The following is a 19,463-nucleotide window of genomic DNA, read 5'->3' on the forward strand; positions in this document are numbered from 1 at the left end:
ATGAAAAACAAACAAAATAACAATAATAATAATGGTGATGTAATAATAACAACAACAATAATAATAATAATAATAATAATAATAATAATAATAATAAATAATAATAATAATAATAATGGTGATGTAATAATAATAATAATAATATAATAATAATAATAATAATAATAATATATAATAATAATAATAATAATAATAAATAATAATAATAATAATAATAATAATAATAATAATAATAATAATAATAATAATAATAATAATAATGCAGGGTAAGGACAGGGGCGGACAAAGCGCTCATTTTCAAGATATTTTACCCCCTTTGTTTTCATAATAATAGCAGTCCCTTTAAATAGTCTAAACGTCATCGAGTCACGATTTTTTCCTCACTGTTCCTGAAAATAGAATGATGAGCACAATTCATAGGTCTAAAGAGAATCTTCAAAGGGAAAGCTTCATGATGATTGTAATGCCAATAAAGTCTAATATCTACTGCTCCACCGTTTGTTTATCATTGACCAAAAAGAAATAGAACAAAGAGTAAATAAATGGAACAGAGATTGACCTCGAATGCCCCAGTAAAAACAGGTGTTCGGAGCGGCGGAATCGAGGGGAAACCCCCTTCCACGTGATATGGTCATCCAATGAAACAGTGCAGTTCTTCATCTGCGCAAAGTTAATGCGTAGTAGAGTTCTTTATTGACAACAACAATGCCATCCGAAGCGCCTCTCGTAACTTGCCAATCTGAAAAACCACAACATTATATGTAAGTAAAGCAAAAATTTACAATTTTATAACATCAATAATGTTCGCTTTACAAGATAAAACTAATGACAATTAATTCACTGTTCTTTTTGGCAGGTATCTCAAAGAGTTTCGCACCCAACAGTGTGAACTCTTTCTTCAGCACAAATGTCAACAACACAGACCATTCACTTGCTTTCACTGGCATTTCCAGAATCAAAGACGTAGAAGACCAGTTCGTAAGCGCGATGGAACATTTTCTTACAGTCCTGACATATACTGCACAAAGTATGACGAGACAAACGGTACATGTCCTGACGGCGATGAGTAAGTATCGGTACCTGTGACCCCATGTGTTACAATTTTGGTGGGAAAATGCTTTGTTCCTCTAGCAGTCGAAAAACATGTGATTTCTCGTGATATTAGTGTAGAATGCTTACGCTTCTCTTTTCTTTTACGGACGTGTTAATATTTTGTGCAAGGGTATCAATTCAAAAATACGGATAACTTGATTGGTAAGTGTTAACTTGACATAATGTTGTGCAAGATAAACTCGTGGTTGATGTAAACAAATAAAGGCGGCCATCTTGAAAAATAATTCAGCGAACTGAGCGCAGTTCCATAGTTCAGTTCAAGAATCATTGACTGTTAATCTCATATTAATCGCTATTTACTTGTTCAGCTGTAGACTTTTAGACAGAGTTATATGTCGGATGATTTTTGATTGGAAACTTGACTTTATTTTTATTTTAAATAGAGATAAGTGCAATATAAATAGTCGGTCAAGTTCACCCAGTTCATAACAAAGAACTTGCAGAGATGACAAAGCGAATTTTATATCGACTTTGGTTCTTTGCCCATATTTTTCATTTGATTTTGTATATAAAGTTCTGTATTAGATGAAAGGTAAAGATATCAAACTATTTGGCACATATCAAGTGTATATTTTCCCTTTTCAAAGATATTTAATCAGATCAAAACAAAATCAGCTGTGAGCTAAAAATAGAGTATAACGTTATTATGTCCTTGACCTCGATGTGAACTGACTGTCCTCATTGACAAAGACCGAGCCGAGGAAGGGTAGTTAATGGAAAATAAACATTATTGGTATTATAAACGATTTTCTATAAGCTTATAGATCTTCGCAACTGTGACTGCAAACCACATGAAGTTCGTGTTATTGTTTTCTTTAAAGGCAGCTACCAAATAAAGTGCTCATTCATTATTGTGTAATCAACTACCCGGGATCCTTTTCCATAGACTATTTATAAATATGACCTAATGTTTTCAGTTTTTCGCAAATTCTTGATAGATAACATTACATTTCATGTTGCTCTAGTAAATGTTGTTGTTATTATTATTATTTTTTGGGGAGGAAGTAAAATATGAAGGATGACTGTCAGAAAGGATTTTAAATTTTCAATCCCGAAAATACAAGGGTACGTGCGTGAGGTATTGTATTAGTATAGACAGAATTTATGTTATATGTAATGTCTATGTAATAGTGTGTGTGCAAAGATGTCGTCTACTCGGAATTGAAAACGAAAAAGAAATGTTAATGTTTTATGAATTATTTGGAGGCAAGTTGTATTTCTAAATGTTGAAGGGGGGGGGGGGGGGCAACATGCTTATTATTCACTCTGCACTTTTTATGAGGTGATTTGTAACTTAAAATTTAAGTACGTTTTATTCTCTTATTCTCGCACCTTGTGGAATTATCTTTTCATTACTCATCTCTAAATTTATGAGTTTTTGTTCAATACCAAGCCTCCATTTTTACTTTTAAAGAATGTCCATTCTATGACAAATAGTTAGATCAATGAATGGTGTTGGATGAAATTATTTGAAATTATATTCCATATTAATTTATAATATCATTTTTATTAACTTGAAAAATTGAATAAAACATTGATGGCTCTCTGTCACCCTATGTACCACCGGGATTTTTGCTTTGACTATGTTGCAATTAATGTTTATGTCTTTACTCTCTGCAATGATTTGATTTTATTCCTCTTTGAATTTTTAGATGTCCTTACTTACATCGCACTGCTGGTGATACAGAGAGAAGGTACCATTTAAGGTATTACAAGACAGGCACATGTGTTTATGAAACAGATTCCAAAGGCCATTGCACTAAGAATGGACCTCACTGTGCTTTTGCTCATGGGGCTCATGACATGAGACCACCAGTCTATGACTCAACAGAACTGCAGCCTATGATGGACATTTTGGAAAAAGTTTCATCATCGCCTAGCTCTTTGGAGAAGGACAAAGTGCTTGCTGAAGATCCTAGATGGAATGGTAAATCTCTTTTTTCGTGTTTGTGTCTTTGTGTGTGTTGGGGTGGGGTATATAAATTGTTTGGGTTTTTTCCTCCACATTTTGACTTAGTTTTGTCTTTCAACAGTAAGACTCATCTCATTAAAAGGATTCTTTAAAGATGAGGCTGCATGACACTGACTACCATTGTGTAAAAGATAGTTACTCCATGCACATTTGGAGGTCTGATAGCGGAACACAGTTATGGGATTATTTTATCATTGTTGTAAATGACAATATTTTTGCACTGTTTTAGAGTATTTCATTAAAACAGTAAGCCCATAACAATTTTGGTTTATCAATCCTGCAAATCACTACATGTCAGATAGTACCTTACAGACATTTTTCAAATGAGCTTTTTCTCTTCTTATAATATTTTGATTTGGTTGCTCTTTTAAACTTCTAGTTTTTATAGTAATTCTATTAAGCTTCGGCTTCATTAATAAGATGCTCTGAATGATGGAATGTCCAAATTATCATCAGGATTCTCATTTTTTTCATTTCAGACACCACCTTTGTTCTAGCCAATTATAAAACAGAGGCTTGCAAGAAGCCACCAAGACTATGTCGACAGGGCTATGCTTGTCCTCAGTTTCACAATACGAGAGACAGAAGGAGAAGTCCAAAAATTACAAAGTACAGGTACTTAAAATCAAATTGAACCAATGAAAATAAATGCATTTTTAAAAACCTTTTTTGCTTTAATTATACATGTAAAAAAATGTGAAAGAACATTGGGCATTTAAACATCGATAGGATGGGAAGTTGAGTCCTATTTTAAAAAAAACTTGATTGTGGTATATCTGATGATCCTTTAGGTTGTAGATTTGAATCCAGTCAGTAACAATTGGGTTTTACCTTTACAAGTGAATATTACAACTCAAAATATTGTTTGAATTAGCATTTTAAAAATAATTTTTGTTTTTTAATTTAAAATTAAAAAATATTTTGTGGTCACTTTCCCCAAATCATTCAGCATGACTTCCGGGGCGTTATGCCTTTTTTTTGTGGGGGGGGGGGGGGGGATATAAATTGCTCTAAAATGATGCTCAAATCCATAAAGCCAGATGCACCGTGCAAATGGATTGAAAATCATTATTGATATTAATTTTATCAATTTCATCAGTCAATTCATTCATTTAAAGAACATAGATATTTTGCATAATAAAATTCGAATTATCGTTCCCAGATCAACTCCTTGTCCAAATGTGAAACACGGAGACGAATGGGGGGATCCTAAGCAGTGCGAAAATGGAGATGCCTGCTCCTATTGCCACACTCGAACAGAACAACAATTTCATCCTGAGGTACAGTTACAATATACATTTTACCTTTCCATCAACCTTTCTAGACATCCATATTCTTTACGCATTGATGACTTTACACCCTGTTCTTAAATGCAATGCAGGCCTTCACTGTTTTGATTGCTCGTTTGTTTTGGCTTTTTGTTATTGTTTTCTTATTCTTTTGATACTTTGAAGATTGGGATACATGGTAATGACTTATGTTTTAAGGAATAAAATGTGAACTCCTCTTTGGGGTGGGGTGGAGAGAGGGAACATTTAATGCTCTGTTAAAGATTACTATGGAATGACCTATAGCAGCATTAAATCAGCTTGACTTTTTTTCTCTCCAGGTTGCACAGTTCAATTATAAAATCCGCTGTTGCAACCACATCGTCCTCAGATGCGATGAAATGGCTTTATTTTTTTCACTATATTTCTGAAAGAAAAAATTGACTGCTCCAACCTGCTTTTGTTTAAGTCTTTATTGTTTTTTCTTGCCTATTGATCAATCTGCTATTTTCTAACTAAAATATCACAACAGTGATGGGAATTCATATGATTTTCTTCGTTTCAGATTTACAAATCAACCAAGTGTAATGACATGGTTCAAACAAAGAGTTGCCCCAGAGGTGCATTTTGCGCGTTTGCTCATGTTGAACGTGAGTATTAACTTTTTAAAACAATTCTTCTCCACTATTTAATTTCATGTCAAAAGTTGTTTTTTTTTGCATGAGATAATTTTTTCTTCCGTTGAATACATCTTCTATATATGAGAGATGACAGAATAGTTTTAAGTTAAAAAAAATTTCGATGTACAAATTACTGCATTTTTGTATCATTCTAAGTTTTCATATGAGCTCTGAATACCTATCCAAAAAAATGCTAACTTATATGAGATGTAATTTATGATTGCTCCAGTATAATTCATTAGGTATCAAAAATGGTTGTAATTATTATTATTATTATTATTAATATTGTTATTATTTTTATGTTCCAGAGGAAATTACATCAGTGAGAGACGTGATGTCTTTAGGCAACACCAACAGTCTAGCTGCTTATATGACCAGTGTATTACCCAACTCAGAGGCTTGTAGTAAACTTGATGGAACAGATGTAAGCAATGAAAAGGAGGTATACCATTACTTCTTTTTTTTTAAACCCCATGCATGCTTCACCTTTCGGCTATAAACAGATCTTTTCTCCTCTTTTAAACAAATTTTTAAAAGTCAGTGAATACATTCATACTTACTGCCCATTTTGCCTGCTGGCATTTAGGGTAGTAAAGTGAATACATAGGCTGTAGTTAATTTAGCGAATTAGTTAGATATGAATATAGTCATTGTCCTAATTCGTATAGATGATAGAAATATTTATTTTTATTTCTGTGCTTTTCAGAACACAAGACCAGATGCTAAGCTGCCCAATCCTATTGGAAAAGAAAGAGCTAACAGCACATCAAATCAAACGAGCGCTATACCGGTGAGCCGAAGTTTACTTGCGTTGTTCGTTATATAAATTAGTCATACAGGCGCTAAAGTCACCTAGGTACTCATACCAAAGGCACTAAACTTCTAAAACTTGTCAGACACCTCCGCTAAGATGATTGATTAAACAAAAAAAAACCATCTTAAAATGAATTGAAATTATAACTCATGTGTGGCTTAATTTCAAACCTCTCCATCTTTTTATACTTTACAGTACTCTATGTATGTGTTTGTTAGAATGACTGTGTATTTGTTAGTTTTTTAATGTGTTTTGTCTTCATGGATGTGAGTTTAAGAATGTTAAATGTTTTGAGTTGTGTCTGGTACGGCAGATGAGTTCTCAAAATTTATTTCGCTCCTATTTACTTAACCTATGTCAGTGAATAGGTCATTTATATAGCTATTCAGAAATCAATCAGTCATCATCATTTTGTCACAGACAGCATCAGTCATCACAGTGACAATATAGGCAAGATTTTCTCCTTCGAGTCAATCTGGACTAGAGAATAATCGTTTGAAAACTTCTGAGACAGAGATATTTTTAAAATATATGACCTCTATCTGAGTTGTATTTAAGTGTAAAAAATTTGATTGAAGATTTTTAAAACTAACCTTTTTATCACTTTGTATCTATATGAACAAGTATGATGTGCTTTTCAACCGTTTATTTTTTCCTGCATTAGACCGCATTTCTTTGTTGATTGTTATCGTTTATACTGTTATTTTAACATTTTTGCAGATGTCTGTATTATCTAACAATGGCAACTACTCATTGAGTCCCCTGCCTGACCCATTCATTAAAGGAAGATCTTGCAGCGTGGGGTCAGAGTTCAGCCAATCTCCCCTCTACATGAGGGCTCCAGGATTTGAGCGTGATGAATTTCAGGTGTGTTTCTATCATCTAACTTCTTCAAATGGTCAAGCTCTTAATTTTTAACAAGATACTGACAGGATTAATTTTATTTTTTATTATTTTATTTATTTATTTATTTTTTTAAAGATTGTGAATTGTATCCTAAATGAATCTCTAAATGCCAAATATAGCAAAACAATATCCATCATTTAAGAAATACTCATTCTGATCCTTTAATCTAAGTTTTGATAAAGAATCTTTTAAGTTCAGATCTTTGCCTATTTTATTATTAATTTTACACTGTTTTGTATTTGATTTGAATAATTTCTTTTGACAGCTGAAATTACGCCAACAACTGGTGGCCATAGAAAAGGACACATGTCTAGACCCCACAGAGAAGGCCAAGAGAAAAGAAAATCTACTTCTCATCCACCAAATTGGTTCCAATGGAGGCCAAAATGCCCTGAATGTTGCTCTTAGCCAGCTGGGCACATCGATGTCTCCCCTTGCTCCAGCATTTTACCCTCCAGGAGATTGTGTAGAATCTGTTGTTGGTATGTAGCATTTATCTTATCTATTAAGGTTTTCGTCAATATTAAAATCTTATATATAAGAGGTGTCATGGTATCAACTGTAAATTACAATGATTGGAACTGATTTAGAAATTTAATAATTATTATTTATCCCTAAGGAGAAAGCTTCCTTTTGGGTATGTTCTAAAGGAAGACTGAATTAACTTGGACATCAAGCACCATTGCTTTTTGGGTTTTTTTTTTGTTCCAATTAATTTATTTATATTTGTGTTGTACTACTCTCACAGGTAAAGCATTGGAAGATGTTCATCTTGAAGACCTTGACATTGCTAGTTTGGAGCGAGAGATGGACAAGGACATGGACAACAATTCGGTTAGCAGCAGTCTGAGTGCTGGCCTGTCCACTTCTGGCTGCTTCAGCAACTCCTCCATCCCGATTGGCATTCCGCCAAGCACCATCACTCAACGTGGCAGTATTAGCAGTCTCTCACAATCGCCTCCGTCCCCGTTTGGAAGTTTTCCCCACTGCATGCAGCCTCTGCAGTTGCATAAGGATATATCCAATGATCATGTGAGAATCATCTCTTGAGCATACTTTTTATTTTAAAACAATTTTTATTGATTTTTAAAAATAATTGGTACTTTTTATGCAAATCTGTTAGGAGTGACACAGTGTAAAATGTTTTTTTTTGGTCATACGTACTTGATCAATTTTTAAATATAAGCAATAATTCAAGACCTTCATATTTTACGAGCTTCTCTTTTAATTTCATCTCTTTTGTGTTCTTTGTCCTTATGGATTACTTGATTCCTAGTATCTTTTCTTTCCTCAGTCTTCATCTCCGTTGTTAAGCTGCTATTCCAATTTTGGCAAGAGTCTGGTAAGCTCAAACTTGAGCGATCCCAACTCCATGTCGCCGAGGAGTGGAGGCCCGCAATCTCCCATGCTGTCAGGGTCATTTGGTAGTAATAATCATCACCTCCATAATAATAGTCTCAGTGGCAATGGAGAGATGCAGAGACTGAGAGAAGAGCTCTTAATGGCCAAGTCCAAGATGGCTGAATGGGAGGGTGTCTACAATCAAGCCAAATGTGTAAGGAATCTGTTTAGTCTTAAATTCTCATTTTATGTGCAAAAAAAAAAAAACCACGTAAGCTATCACCAACAATAGATAGATGTTTATCTAAATGATATATCAATATTTTAAGTATCTCAATATCCCTCCGGCTATATTTTTAAGTCATGCAAAAGCTGCATAGTCCATAAGGGAGAAGGTTTAAAGTGTTTTAAAAAATTTTTCAGCATTTTCAATAGATGATGATATTTATTTTCATTATACTGTGTAATTAATTGATTGATTTTGATGCAAAGAGGAAGTAAATACTGCACTTGTCACCTGGATTTTCATGCAGTACGTTTTTGCCATTATTCGTATTATAATTACATTATATTTATAGGTGTGTTTTCAAATTTATATTATTTTTAGGTGTTTGGTTAAACTTTCAGGTTTTCTTGTCATTCCGCACTTGTTTAAAAACTCTTTATTGATTGGGTTTGATTTTACTCAAAACCCAACATGGTATCTTACCATTTTCACCAAGACAGAAGAAACTGATGCCTATCATACTCTATGAATCCCAAGGTAATTTGTCATATTTTTTTTTGTTCTTTTCAAAATGGAACAGCATTACCTCACGTTACAATAAATTAGAGCCCTTACAGGAAGGAACTATTTCAAATCTCTTTTCCTTTTTTAAAAAAAATCTAAGGCATGTGAAGCATGGAAAAGAGAGGCAGAGGAGTCCGTCAAAAAATCAAAAATTGCAGAGGAAGAAAAGCAGTTGGCATACAAGAAGAAAGATGAGGTAATGAAACTGCATCAGAAAAGAATTTAATGTTTTTGTTTTTTGTTTTTTAAAGACTTATGGAATGCTGAAAATCATGAGTGAGACTGAGAGAGACACAAGTTCCTTTGCTTGTGAGGCGAACGGTCTACCAGCTGAGCTATCAGTACTTTGCTTCTCCTCTTCAATCTGTTGTAAAGCTTCTGTCTGAACCAAAATTTTTTGTTAATTTTACACCTACAACTATTTTTATTGATGTGTAAAAGTTATATGATTAATTATATAAGACACCTGAGTGCAGAATAATTTTTATATTCTGGATATGGTTTGTATTTTTATCTCCCAGAACATATTTTTCAACATTTTTGTCAGTGCCTGACATTATCAATCTGAAGGTGAAAATTTTGGATTTGCGTTTTCTGAAAAGATTATGCTCACCAGACTATTTTAATCTATATTTGAAATAAATCGGTAATTTTTCATGAAGTTATGGACAGATGTATGGAAAAGATATCCAGCAACTTTTCTCAAATTTCATACTTTTCAATTTGACTAGCTGTAAAAAATATTTAGAAGTGAAATTAAGCTTTGATATTTCCCGAAGATGTACAAAAAGGGTTGATTTATTCATTTATGACAAGAACACATTTTTGATCAAAATTGACCTAACTAAACTTGGCAATATCTCATTCAAACCTTTCACCATCCGACTGATTACGTCTTTCACTGTAACATTTATTTTCCATTTATTTTGGAAGTGATAAGCTATAATCATAAACTGCTGATGCTAAGAAGGAAGGTAGAGATATGGAGAAGATTACATGACACTAATGGTTGTTTTATTTTTATCATTGGATTCAGTCACTTATAAGCTTAATTCATTACATTTGGTTTCTCTTCATATTTAGTGAATAGATTTATTTTATAATTTGACCAACATGAATACGGATTGTTGTTACTTTTCATTTATCTTTTTTTCCAGGCCATTGCCCAGCAGCAGCAATTACAGCAAATCATTACGATGAACGGTGGTCCTTATATCCACTCTCTGACCCGCACGAGTGAATTAGACCACTTACAATTAGCACAGTTAAAGATGATGAAATTACAACTACAACAAGATATAGACTTTATTGACACGGTAAGGAGGTTGAAAGAAGTTAGCTGGAATTAAGTTCTCATGAGCTTGATAGGTGTCAGGATTTGAAAATACTTTTGCCAATTGTCATTTCATTACAGTGCTTGCTGGATTCCAGCAAGTTCCCAGGAAAAGCTGAAAAGTGTGATAGAATCCAAGCATGGCGAAATCTTATGCTCTTGGGAGCTAATGGCCTGTTATAAGATAAAAATTTGGTCGCCCAGCTCATGCATGCTAGATTCCAGCGAGTAATGCATATGAAAAAATAATGACTGCATTCTTTGCTAATGATAAAAAAGGTGAATTTATACAAAGACTGTCGTTTATGGTCACATGATATGGTATTTTTGGTTAGATAGTAGGATGTTTTAGTGTTCATATCAATATCTATTTCAGTGCTATCTTGCATTTACATTAGGTTGTCGAGGTTGTTTTCTCCACAATTTCATTTAAAAAACTGATAATTCATAAAAGGACATTTTTTATTTATTTACAAAAGTAAACAATGATTGAAACCTCATTGTTTTGTTTAAAAGTTTGTGTCCTCAATCAGACTTCTTTTTTTTTTTAAACCAGATAATCTTTCAGAAGGCCAAAAGGAATGTTTGATGGTGGTGGATCTTAGGCAATTTAACGAACGTCGCTGTAGTTGCGAGCTCTTAGGATGTTAAAGGGAGTCACAAAGATTCACTCTCAAAGGCTATCTGGATTATATCTCTTGTTTTGTTGGGCTTTTTTTTGTTATAGTTTTTTGATATTTTAAAAAAATAATCTTTACTAGTTACTAGCATTTAATGCTAATGATTTGTACAGTGATATATTTATATAAACGTATTATTTATGTATAATTGTGACGTGATTTGTTATCCATGTGGATTTATGTACCCAGAATAGTATAATTATACTTCTATTTGTAAAAGTTTGAATAACCATGTACATAGATAGTTTATAAATATTTAGAGTAAAAAGAATTTTCTTTTTTTAAAAAAATATATTGAGTGTGTCTATTTTAATTTTGCTTTACATTTGAGAATATGCTCGGCAATTTGTTTTGTCTGAAGCAAGATGACCTTTTTAGATATTCAATATTTAGAATTTCTTGACTTTAATTTTTCTTAACTAAATGTAGTTTTTGTGAATTTTCAAAGAAATTTATTATTGTTGGACCATATTGAATGTTTAGATGTTTTTGTCACATTTTTAAAATCATTACTTTAAATTTAAACGATGAAGCTTGATACGGTTACGTATTTTAGCTCTATACATTGCTTTGGACACTTAATTAATAGTATTTACTTTATTATTGTTATCATCACTTTAACTTTCTAGTTAATAATAGAATTTTTTATTTGTATTCCTTTTTATTGTTACATAAATTCATTTGTTTAGTCTTTGATCATCAATTTAGTATTCATGTAAGTATTTTAAAGTTTTCGAATTCCAATTTTAAGTTAGCAACAATATTAATCATGATCTGATGTGCTATTGAATTCATAACCTTTTCGTAGTAATGTAAATATTTTGTACATACTCACATTTCTTGTTACATCTTTACAACTTTTTGAAGTATTGAAAGAAATGGCAATTGTTGAGTTGTTGAATGTTAAAGTTCACTCTGATCTTTTGAAGGACAACAAGTGTAATCAGAACTTAGGCTTCGTCCGCAATTGACTTTCTTTGCTTTGCTGCTGATTTATCAGTCAATCGCTTTTTCTTTGGATGATTCTTTGTTATACAGTTTCTATATCTCAGTTGCAATGATTTTTGTTCATCATCTGATTATTAAAATGTTGATAGAATTGCAATTCAATTTTTATCTCTCAGATAATTAGATTGAAAGGGTTTTGATCCGACAAGGGACTATTGTAGAAATAATATTAATCAACAATCTTTACATCCCTAGGAATCTTGTCTTTAAGGAAAGAATGCTTTATTATTTAAAACTGTTGGTTTTGAAGTGGTCTCTTCAAGCTTCCTTAATCCCTTCTTGTTGTTTGCCCTAGTACTATTTGTTAGTCTCTTTGTTTTATTTATTTTTTTCATTCTGGATAGGGTTCCTGACCTCCCATAGTGAGTGGGCAGAGAGGCACTTACTGCGTCTTCTATCCCCCTATATCTGTTTTCCAACATGCTTTCTGTCTTTGTCTTGGGATGAGATTGCTTGGTTTTGTCCTGGCCCTGGCCGGAAACACTAGCAAGCTGGGAGGGAAACAGTCAAATGTATAGTTAGTTTTGGGAGATGATATTTTTTCCCTTGTAAATCATCACTCTGGTATGAATTGTTTTATGTTTTGTTTACATTTTATATATGATTTGTAAACATTTGAATGTGTCTCTCTTAGTGGGGACCTGTCTTGCGTCTGGATGAGACTTTTAGTTGATCTCAAACTAAGTACTTTGATAGTGTGCTCTTGGAATATACATCTTTTACCTATTTGAACCAATTCCCCTCTGTCTTACCTTTTCTTGGGTGCTTTAATTGTAATTCTAGAACTTTTTACTATTACATTTTCCTCCTTTTTACTGGCGCTGATATATTCTTAGTGTGTTGCAAAAGCTGTAAAACCCTTAAAAAGAAAAAACACCCCAACTTTTTTTCATACAATTATCAAATTATTAATCTTTCAATATTATCATAGGTTATTTTTTTTAATGCACAGTATTAAATTTTCAATTGTATTTTTTTTTTTTTCCTCTGATGATAAACATATTGTTCATGTGACTAGCCTCACTTCAAAAGCTATCGTTGGTCAGCAGAATTCCCAGCTCACAGATAAAGGAACAGAGTTTGACTAAGCAAGAGAGTGGTCAATGATTGATTTTTTAAAGCAATTTTATAGACCCCAGTATCCAAGTTATGGTTTTATTCTTACTCAGTAGAAGATATGTCAAATCTTTTCACTTTTCTTTCATCTCAAGAGTTCTGATATGATTTAACAGTATGCGGAAACACTTTATACTTTTGAACACGTGCAAATAAAATAATTACACAATCGTCTTTGACAGAATTCAGTATTTCTTAAAGTTTGTTGGTCCATTTTTCAGTCCTTTTTATTTTTATAGGAAAACGTGAAACGGAGGATTTCATTCTTAATGAATTAGGCTTTTGTCAAGCGATATAGGTATCAAAGTGATATTTACTCTTGTTATTATTTTAATTGTAATTATTTGTCCGTCTGCGTGAATGTATCATTCATTAAAATTTGTCTCATCACCTGCATGCCTTGAAATGCATTATGCATTGATTGATCATTATCATTTATACATTGCGAATACGTGGAACTCTGTTATTAATTATGAAATCTTTGAAACGTACGACCTCATTATTATTATTATCATCATTATTATTATTTGTTGAAACAGAAAAGTGAACTGTTGCATGTAAATAAGTGAATGTTTGTACAGTATTCCTTGATGATTATGATAACAATGTTAAAAGTTTTAATAATATTTAAAATTGCACTTATTGTTGTACATAGAATATCATCCAAGTGGGTTGAAAAAAAAAAAGTATAAGATTCCGAGATCAAATTCTAAACATGTTGTTAAAAGTACAATATTGGCATTACATGTCTTTCATTTTGTCATTGGAATTACTGGTAGATGATGGTGGGGATTACAGAGCAGGTGGCAGGTGTTGAGTGTATCTTGTTCGATACCGAAATAAGAGATTGAATGACATATTTGTGCAGACCAGACTAGCACACGATTTGATTTTTAAAGATTTTTTTTTTTAAACATTGATTTGTTGCTTTTGCCTTTGACATAAAATATGAGTGAGTCAGTTCAAAGATATTCTTGGGACCATTTTTCTTTTTTTACTCATTTATTAAAGGCAATAATAATAAAATAATAACTGACATTGCTTTTAATTGGGTTTGGAATTTTAAAAGAAAATTGATGTTGGGAGTTCAATTTTATAATTTTTTTTGAACTTATTTATTGAATCAGTGGAATATTTAAAGAAGATGATATGTTGTTGACTGTTGTCTTTCGCATTGATGCCATTACTTTAAATATGATTATAATATTATGGTGAAATAAGGATAAAAAGTCATATTAGTCTTCTCTGTTTATCACTAGTCTGCACTCTTTTTGTCTTCATAGGTGAGGTGGAGGCATTTCCTGGACTGTTGGAATAAAGATAGTTTTAAATACTTGACTATCAACATATGTTACACCATTTTTTATTTATAGTCTACTGGTTTTTGCTTTTTTCAGTTCTGCCAATGAAATTAGGTTTGATCTATCTACACAAACATGATGTGTAGAAATAGCTCTAAGCTCAATATTTTATCAGGAATCAGTTTTCTCTTAGTTGGTTAGTAATTAATTTTATTTATTTTTCAAATTTACCAATTGGAACTGATATGGCAATTCATTTTATTGTGCAATGCTAGGGTGATTACATCAATGATTGTTATCTAATTCAGAATGTTGATATAGTCCTATGCTCAAACTGATTTTGTCACATAGAAGGATTAAGTGTATAGGCTCATTTGTAGAATTTTAAAGAATTAATTTGGTTTCAAATCTTCTAGTAACTTATGTTTTAGGTTTTTTTCGTTTCACCAATGATATTAGTTTTGCAATAATATGTTGGAGCTTTGTTACTGAAACTGATGCCCCTTTCTTGTATGACAGATAAATTGTTATCCATGTTTAACATAAGCGGTTTACTTTGAATATTCCTGATTTACATATCATTTGTGTTATCATTGCCTCTTGATTCAAATTAGTTTGACTTTTGGCAACTTTTTTTTTTTTACTTGTGTTTTAAAAATATATTCGTTTATTGAGTGATATTCAGTTGACTAATTTTAAAATTTTGATTTCCACTCTAAATTATTCTTAAGACATGTCTCATTTATCTGTATTGGGATAAGTAAAAATAAGGAATCTCTTGGAAATTGTAAGTTTTGTTTTCTATTTTTCATTCATTTCCTCTACTATTTTCCTTGAATTATTCTTCAAGTGTCACAAGCTCCCATAAACCCATGTGTTGTTGCAAGTACAGTAAAGACCCGAAGAAAGAAAAGCATATGACATTTGAAAGACAGTTGAAGTAGTGGATAAAAACGCCTACTCTTTCATCTTTTTCTTTAAAAAATCTTTTAATTTTTCCTTAACGATTGTTCTTTTTCAACATTTTTATAGCCTTGGGTTTGGTTTTCCTTGCTTTTACTTTCGAGGGTATCACATTGACATGTCATGTTCACTTTTCAAGGTGATAGGAGAGAATGAGTAGAGCTTGGCAGCTATGTATATCTTTGTATTATAAAATTATTCCTTGCATTGTTTGTTACCCTTCTTGTCATTTTAAATTTAACTGATTGATGACTTGAGTGTTTCATAGCATTTTGTTGACGGTTTTCTTCTGATCCGCGGAAATCTGCGAATTTTGGTATCAGAGGAGGAATTTCCTCCTTATAAAAAACTACATTTCCCCCCATTAAAATGTGCTGGCAGTGGGAGACTTTAAATGTGGTGGAACAAAAAGGGGCAATCTGCCACTTTCCTCAAGTTAGCTGGAGTGTAAATGATAGTTTATCGTCTCAATGGCTCTAAAAGTGGGAGTCTGGGCAGTGTGATTTAAGGCAATTGTTCAAATTGTTCCTCCTTTTTTCACTTATTTTTACCATCAGCAGTGGTTTTGATTTTGGATGAATTTCAATATTACTTTAGAACTGCATTTTACAACCTGTCCGGGACCAGAGCATGTCTGGCAGTGTGATGAATTATTATATAATTTATTTGCTGTAGTAGTCTGTACTTGTCATGAAGTTGACGATAACTTTTGTTGGCATTATAGTAAGGTTTTACTGTATTATCAGTAGTATTGGTTGGTTTTCTTTTTGTAGCCAGGTACTTTGTTGTCACAATAATATTAATTATACAAGGAAATGAGTATCTGTTGGCTTTTGATGTCCATTTATTTTTGAACCCATGAGGTTTGCTAGATTGTAAGCCACAGACGAGGTTTATTAAATCATTTAAGTCCTTCGTGTTATGTGATCTCAATATAAATCCACTCCAATCTTTGGTGAAATGTAATCTTTTCATTATTTCAAATTCCGTCATGATGGAACTTCTTTTAAATATTAAAAACAAAAAGCAACTGCTAATGATGTATCTGAAATATGGGCCCTTTTGCTAAGCTAGTCCACAAAATTCAAGATAATATATATATATTTGTAGAAACGATTCAGTTTCTCAGTGTTTTGTCAGCAGTCTTTCAAAAGTTGTAACGGCAGCTTGAACTTTGTGTCTTTGTGGTGTAATCTCGTAGATTTTGGGTGGAATTTTGAAATGATGAGAGTTGTGGTAAGTAATATTATTTCTTTGTTTTTCTCTGGATACAAATCACACCATTTTTATTGTTGACATTCAGGAGAAAATCATTGTTAATAATATTTTTCTTTTTTAAGTTTGGTGTAGTTAAAATTATATTTTTTTTTACATAATGCGACCAACATTGTTGATGGGTATACTTTTTTTTTGGTCAAAAAATCCTTAGCTAAAAAAGTTGTTGAACAAATTTTATTTGTCGGCACATATTTTGTTATTTCGTATTCGATTTGAAATATGTCATAGTATTAAAGTCAATTGGAGTAGCACCTTGGAGCTAAAAAATGTTAAGAAAGAATGGGCCTTCTTGTTACAACTTTGGACCCATTATGGGGAATAATTGACAACATCAAGTTCGGTAACATTAAGATTTAATAGAGAACAATGCTGATTACCTCAAATTATGTCGTGATTCAGAATAAGTAATTTTAATAAATCAAGTGTTATTGCATTGATAATCAGTTATGTATTCATAATATTCATAGCGGCCAACTGTCCTGATAAAATCGGGACTGTCCTGATTTGGCAATCTGAGAAAAAAATCATTGGGACTTTTTATATGTAATGAAATGATTCTAGATTATGCTTTTTTGATTTGCAAATTAAAACAAGGAACGGAAAAATCTCTAAATCAAGATTATATTATATACTAGTCCAAACACACTGCTGTTTTGGGTCATGACTGTATTATCCGTCAGGGTGTCCTGTTTTTGCACTTTGAGAAGTTGGCCGCTATGTATTATTTAATTTTTTTCAGCGGAACAAACATTGCAAAGGAATTATGAGTGATTCAGCAATGAGCATACTGTTTTTTAAAAAATGTATTTGATTTTGTATCTCACCTTTACTTTACCTTTTGTCTTTAAAAAGTAAACAAGGAGCGCTTATTGGCGCACTCATGTATTTCGCATAAACATTCTAGAACTATGAGATGATTACTGATTCATATTTGTAGGATTAAAGCACGTGTGTTGTTATTTGTACATATTATTATATGTATTTGATCATTCGTGCTTCTAATGATCTATTTACTTAATTTGTTTTTTTAAAAAAGTATCTGCGAGCATAGGAATTGGGAATTATGAGGTTTGATTCATGCAAAAATTGAATTTTAGATGTTTTTAGTTTTATTTTCTTAATCAAATTGACGTTTGCATTCATGTATATAATAAATGATCTGTTGGTTATTGCAACATTTGTAGTATTTTGAATATCGTTGTTGTACAGTGATAATATTTTTTGTCCTTTAGAACGTTCTTTTTCTGTTCCTTCTCAGTTTTTTTGGGGGGTTTCGTGAATATTTATTTCCAGTTTGTTTTTTTCGTCTTTTGATCTTAGTGTTCTGTATTGTGCTATCTAAATAAATTTTTCGTTTTTATAATAATTTATCTATTACTATCACTCCTCTTGTACTAATACTACCTCTACTATTATTTCTACTACTCCTACTTCTACTATTTCTTCCACCGCTGTTGCTGTTATTATAGAAATAAGTAAGCAAGTTCCATTCTTATTAAGGTCTTTTCTAAACTTGACAATTTATCCATAGAAGAATGATGAACAGTTTTTCATTTCGTAGCTTTACCATACAACATATGTAGAATGTTGACAAATGTCGTATTAGTATGTTGACAGATATGAGTTGTTCGTTTGTTTTTGTTTTTTTGTTTTGTTCCCTCTTACTCTTAGTCTCTTTTCAATTTCTAAAAAAATTACCACTTGAAACGATTTACAAATGTTGTTTGCCTTTACTTCCTTTTCTTCTATGCATTATATCCTTAAAGTAAGGTGGAAATAACGGTGGTAAAGTTTGTTTTTGTTTTTTGTCTTTTTGTAATGGAATTAATAGAAACGCATGACTTAAAATGGCAACTACTTTAAATTTTCAAAATTTAGATATCGATGAATAAGTATCTTAATTGTTGGTATTGTTGTCTTTATTTCTGTTTATAGTTTATAATTGGGGGGGAGGGGGTTGTAAAAAAATATTATCTGTGATGTTATTGTTATTCGTGATGTTGTAAACAGTCTGTATCTATAATTATTTCTAATCAGAATAATTATCAACTGGACGAAGAAGAAAAAAAAAATGTATGAATATAAAAAGGGAAAATTAATTCACAACTGTTCTGAAGTCTTTACACCGTGTTTAAAATATATCCTGTACGATATTGAAAACAAAACGAAATAGAAGTTAGTATGTTAAAAGCTTATTTTGGAACAAAAAAGCGTGTTTATATGAATAGGTTAGGACAGGCAAAGTTCTTTTTTATTTATTTTTTTTTTGGTATATTTAATTTTTTTAATTTAAAAAAGAAAAGTATCAAAAGCCTGTGATGCAATGAAATGACCCGTCATAGGTCTGTCATACTTTGGGGGAAAAATAATAACCAACAAAATACTCGTAGTCAAAATTTTGGCATTAAAACTCATCCTTCAATTATCAATTGATTGATTAAAAATGACCTATGTCTTGTCAAAAATTCTCAAACCTGGGACTTCACGGGATTCCCAGGGTTGAGTTTTTTTTTGCCAAGATGAATGCCATTTTAATCGATTGATATAATCTGAATGACAACTTTTCTGGCCAAAATTTCAAATATCTACATATTTTTCAGAATACAGCAGAGGTAGGGTACTAAGTTTTCTCTAACCCGACATATCTCAGCATTGTAAATAAGATACCAGTAACACCGATGCGATTAGAACTTCATTGACTCAAGAACTCGCGAGTTGCTCTCTGTCATTCTTCGCTTTGTGAAAATGGCATGCTGTTTTGTTGGGTTTAGGTAAAATGGAAGCCGGCCTGTAAAGGGTTAAATCAAAACCCCTTGTGATGTTAACAAGTTCTGATGGTCTGAATCAAACTTTTAAAAGGTTCATTCTGAACGTGTAAACTTATCCTCCCCTGCCCTTTT

General features: G+C 32.0%; 1 protein-coding gene across 4 annotated transcripts; it reads left to right on the top strand.

Annotated features, from left to right (window-relative positions):
- The first annotated feature begins 645 nt into the window (after positions 1–645).
- Positions 646–17,738, top strand: LOC144973425 (RING finger protein unkempt homolog). 4 transcript variants are annotated; one of them, XM_078915870.1, is made up of 15 exons: positions 646–761; positions 857–1,066; positions 2,766–3,040; positions 3,565–3,700; positions 4,248–4,365; positions 4,919–5,003; positions 5,342–5,457; positions 5,740–5,823; positions 6,568–6,714; positions 7,019–7,235; positions 7,502–7,785; positions 8,048–8,308; positions 8,985–9,080; positions 10,042–10,200; positions 10,774–17,738. In XM_078915870.1, exons 1-15 carry the CDS (start codon positions 706–708, stop codon positions 10,804–10,806), a joined length of 2,277 nt encoding a protein of 758 aa, XP_078771996.1. In that variant the 5' UTR covers positions 646–705; the 3' UTR covers positions 10,807–17,738. The 4 variants fall into 4 exon arrangements, with proteins under 4 accessions (XP_078771996.1, XP_078771995.1, XP_078771999.1 ...); XM_078915869.1 differs by having other exon boundaries at positions 659–761; positions 5,342–5,475; XM_078915873.1 differs by lacking the exons at positions 646–761; positions 857–1,066 and adding an exon at positions 1,324–2,178.
- Positions 17,739–19,463: the final 1,725 nt, after the last annotated feature.

The sequence above is a fragment of the Berghia stephanieae genome, chromosome 5 (genome assembly GCF_034508935.2).
Source record: "Berghia stephanieae isolate SIO BIC M18660-M18661 chromosome 5, UCSD_Bste_1.3, whole genome shotgun sequence".
Lineage (NCBI taxonomy): Eukaryota > Metazoa > Mollusca > Gastropoda > Nudibranchia > Aeolidiidae > Berghia > Berghia stephanieae.

What these genes read in the sequence shown, in the direction of transcription:
- LOC144973425 (XM_078915869.1), top strand. Translation starts at nt 706, where the DNA reads ATGCCATCCGAAGCGCCTCTCGTAACTTGCCAATCTGAAAAACCACAA. An exon ending in AACAACAATTTCATCCTGAG is followed by an intron (nt 4,366 to 4,918) that starts GTACAGTTACAA and finishes TCTTCGTTTCAG; the next exon opens with ATTTACAAATCAACCAAGTG. An exon ending in CGCGTTTGCTCATGTTGAAC is followed by an intron (nt 5,004 to 5,341) that starts GTGAGTATTAAC and finishes TTTATGTTCCAG; the next exon opens with AGGAAATTACATCAGTGAGA.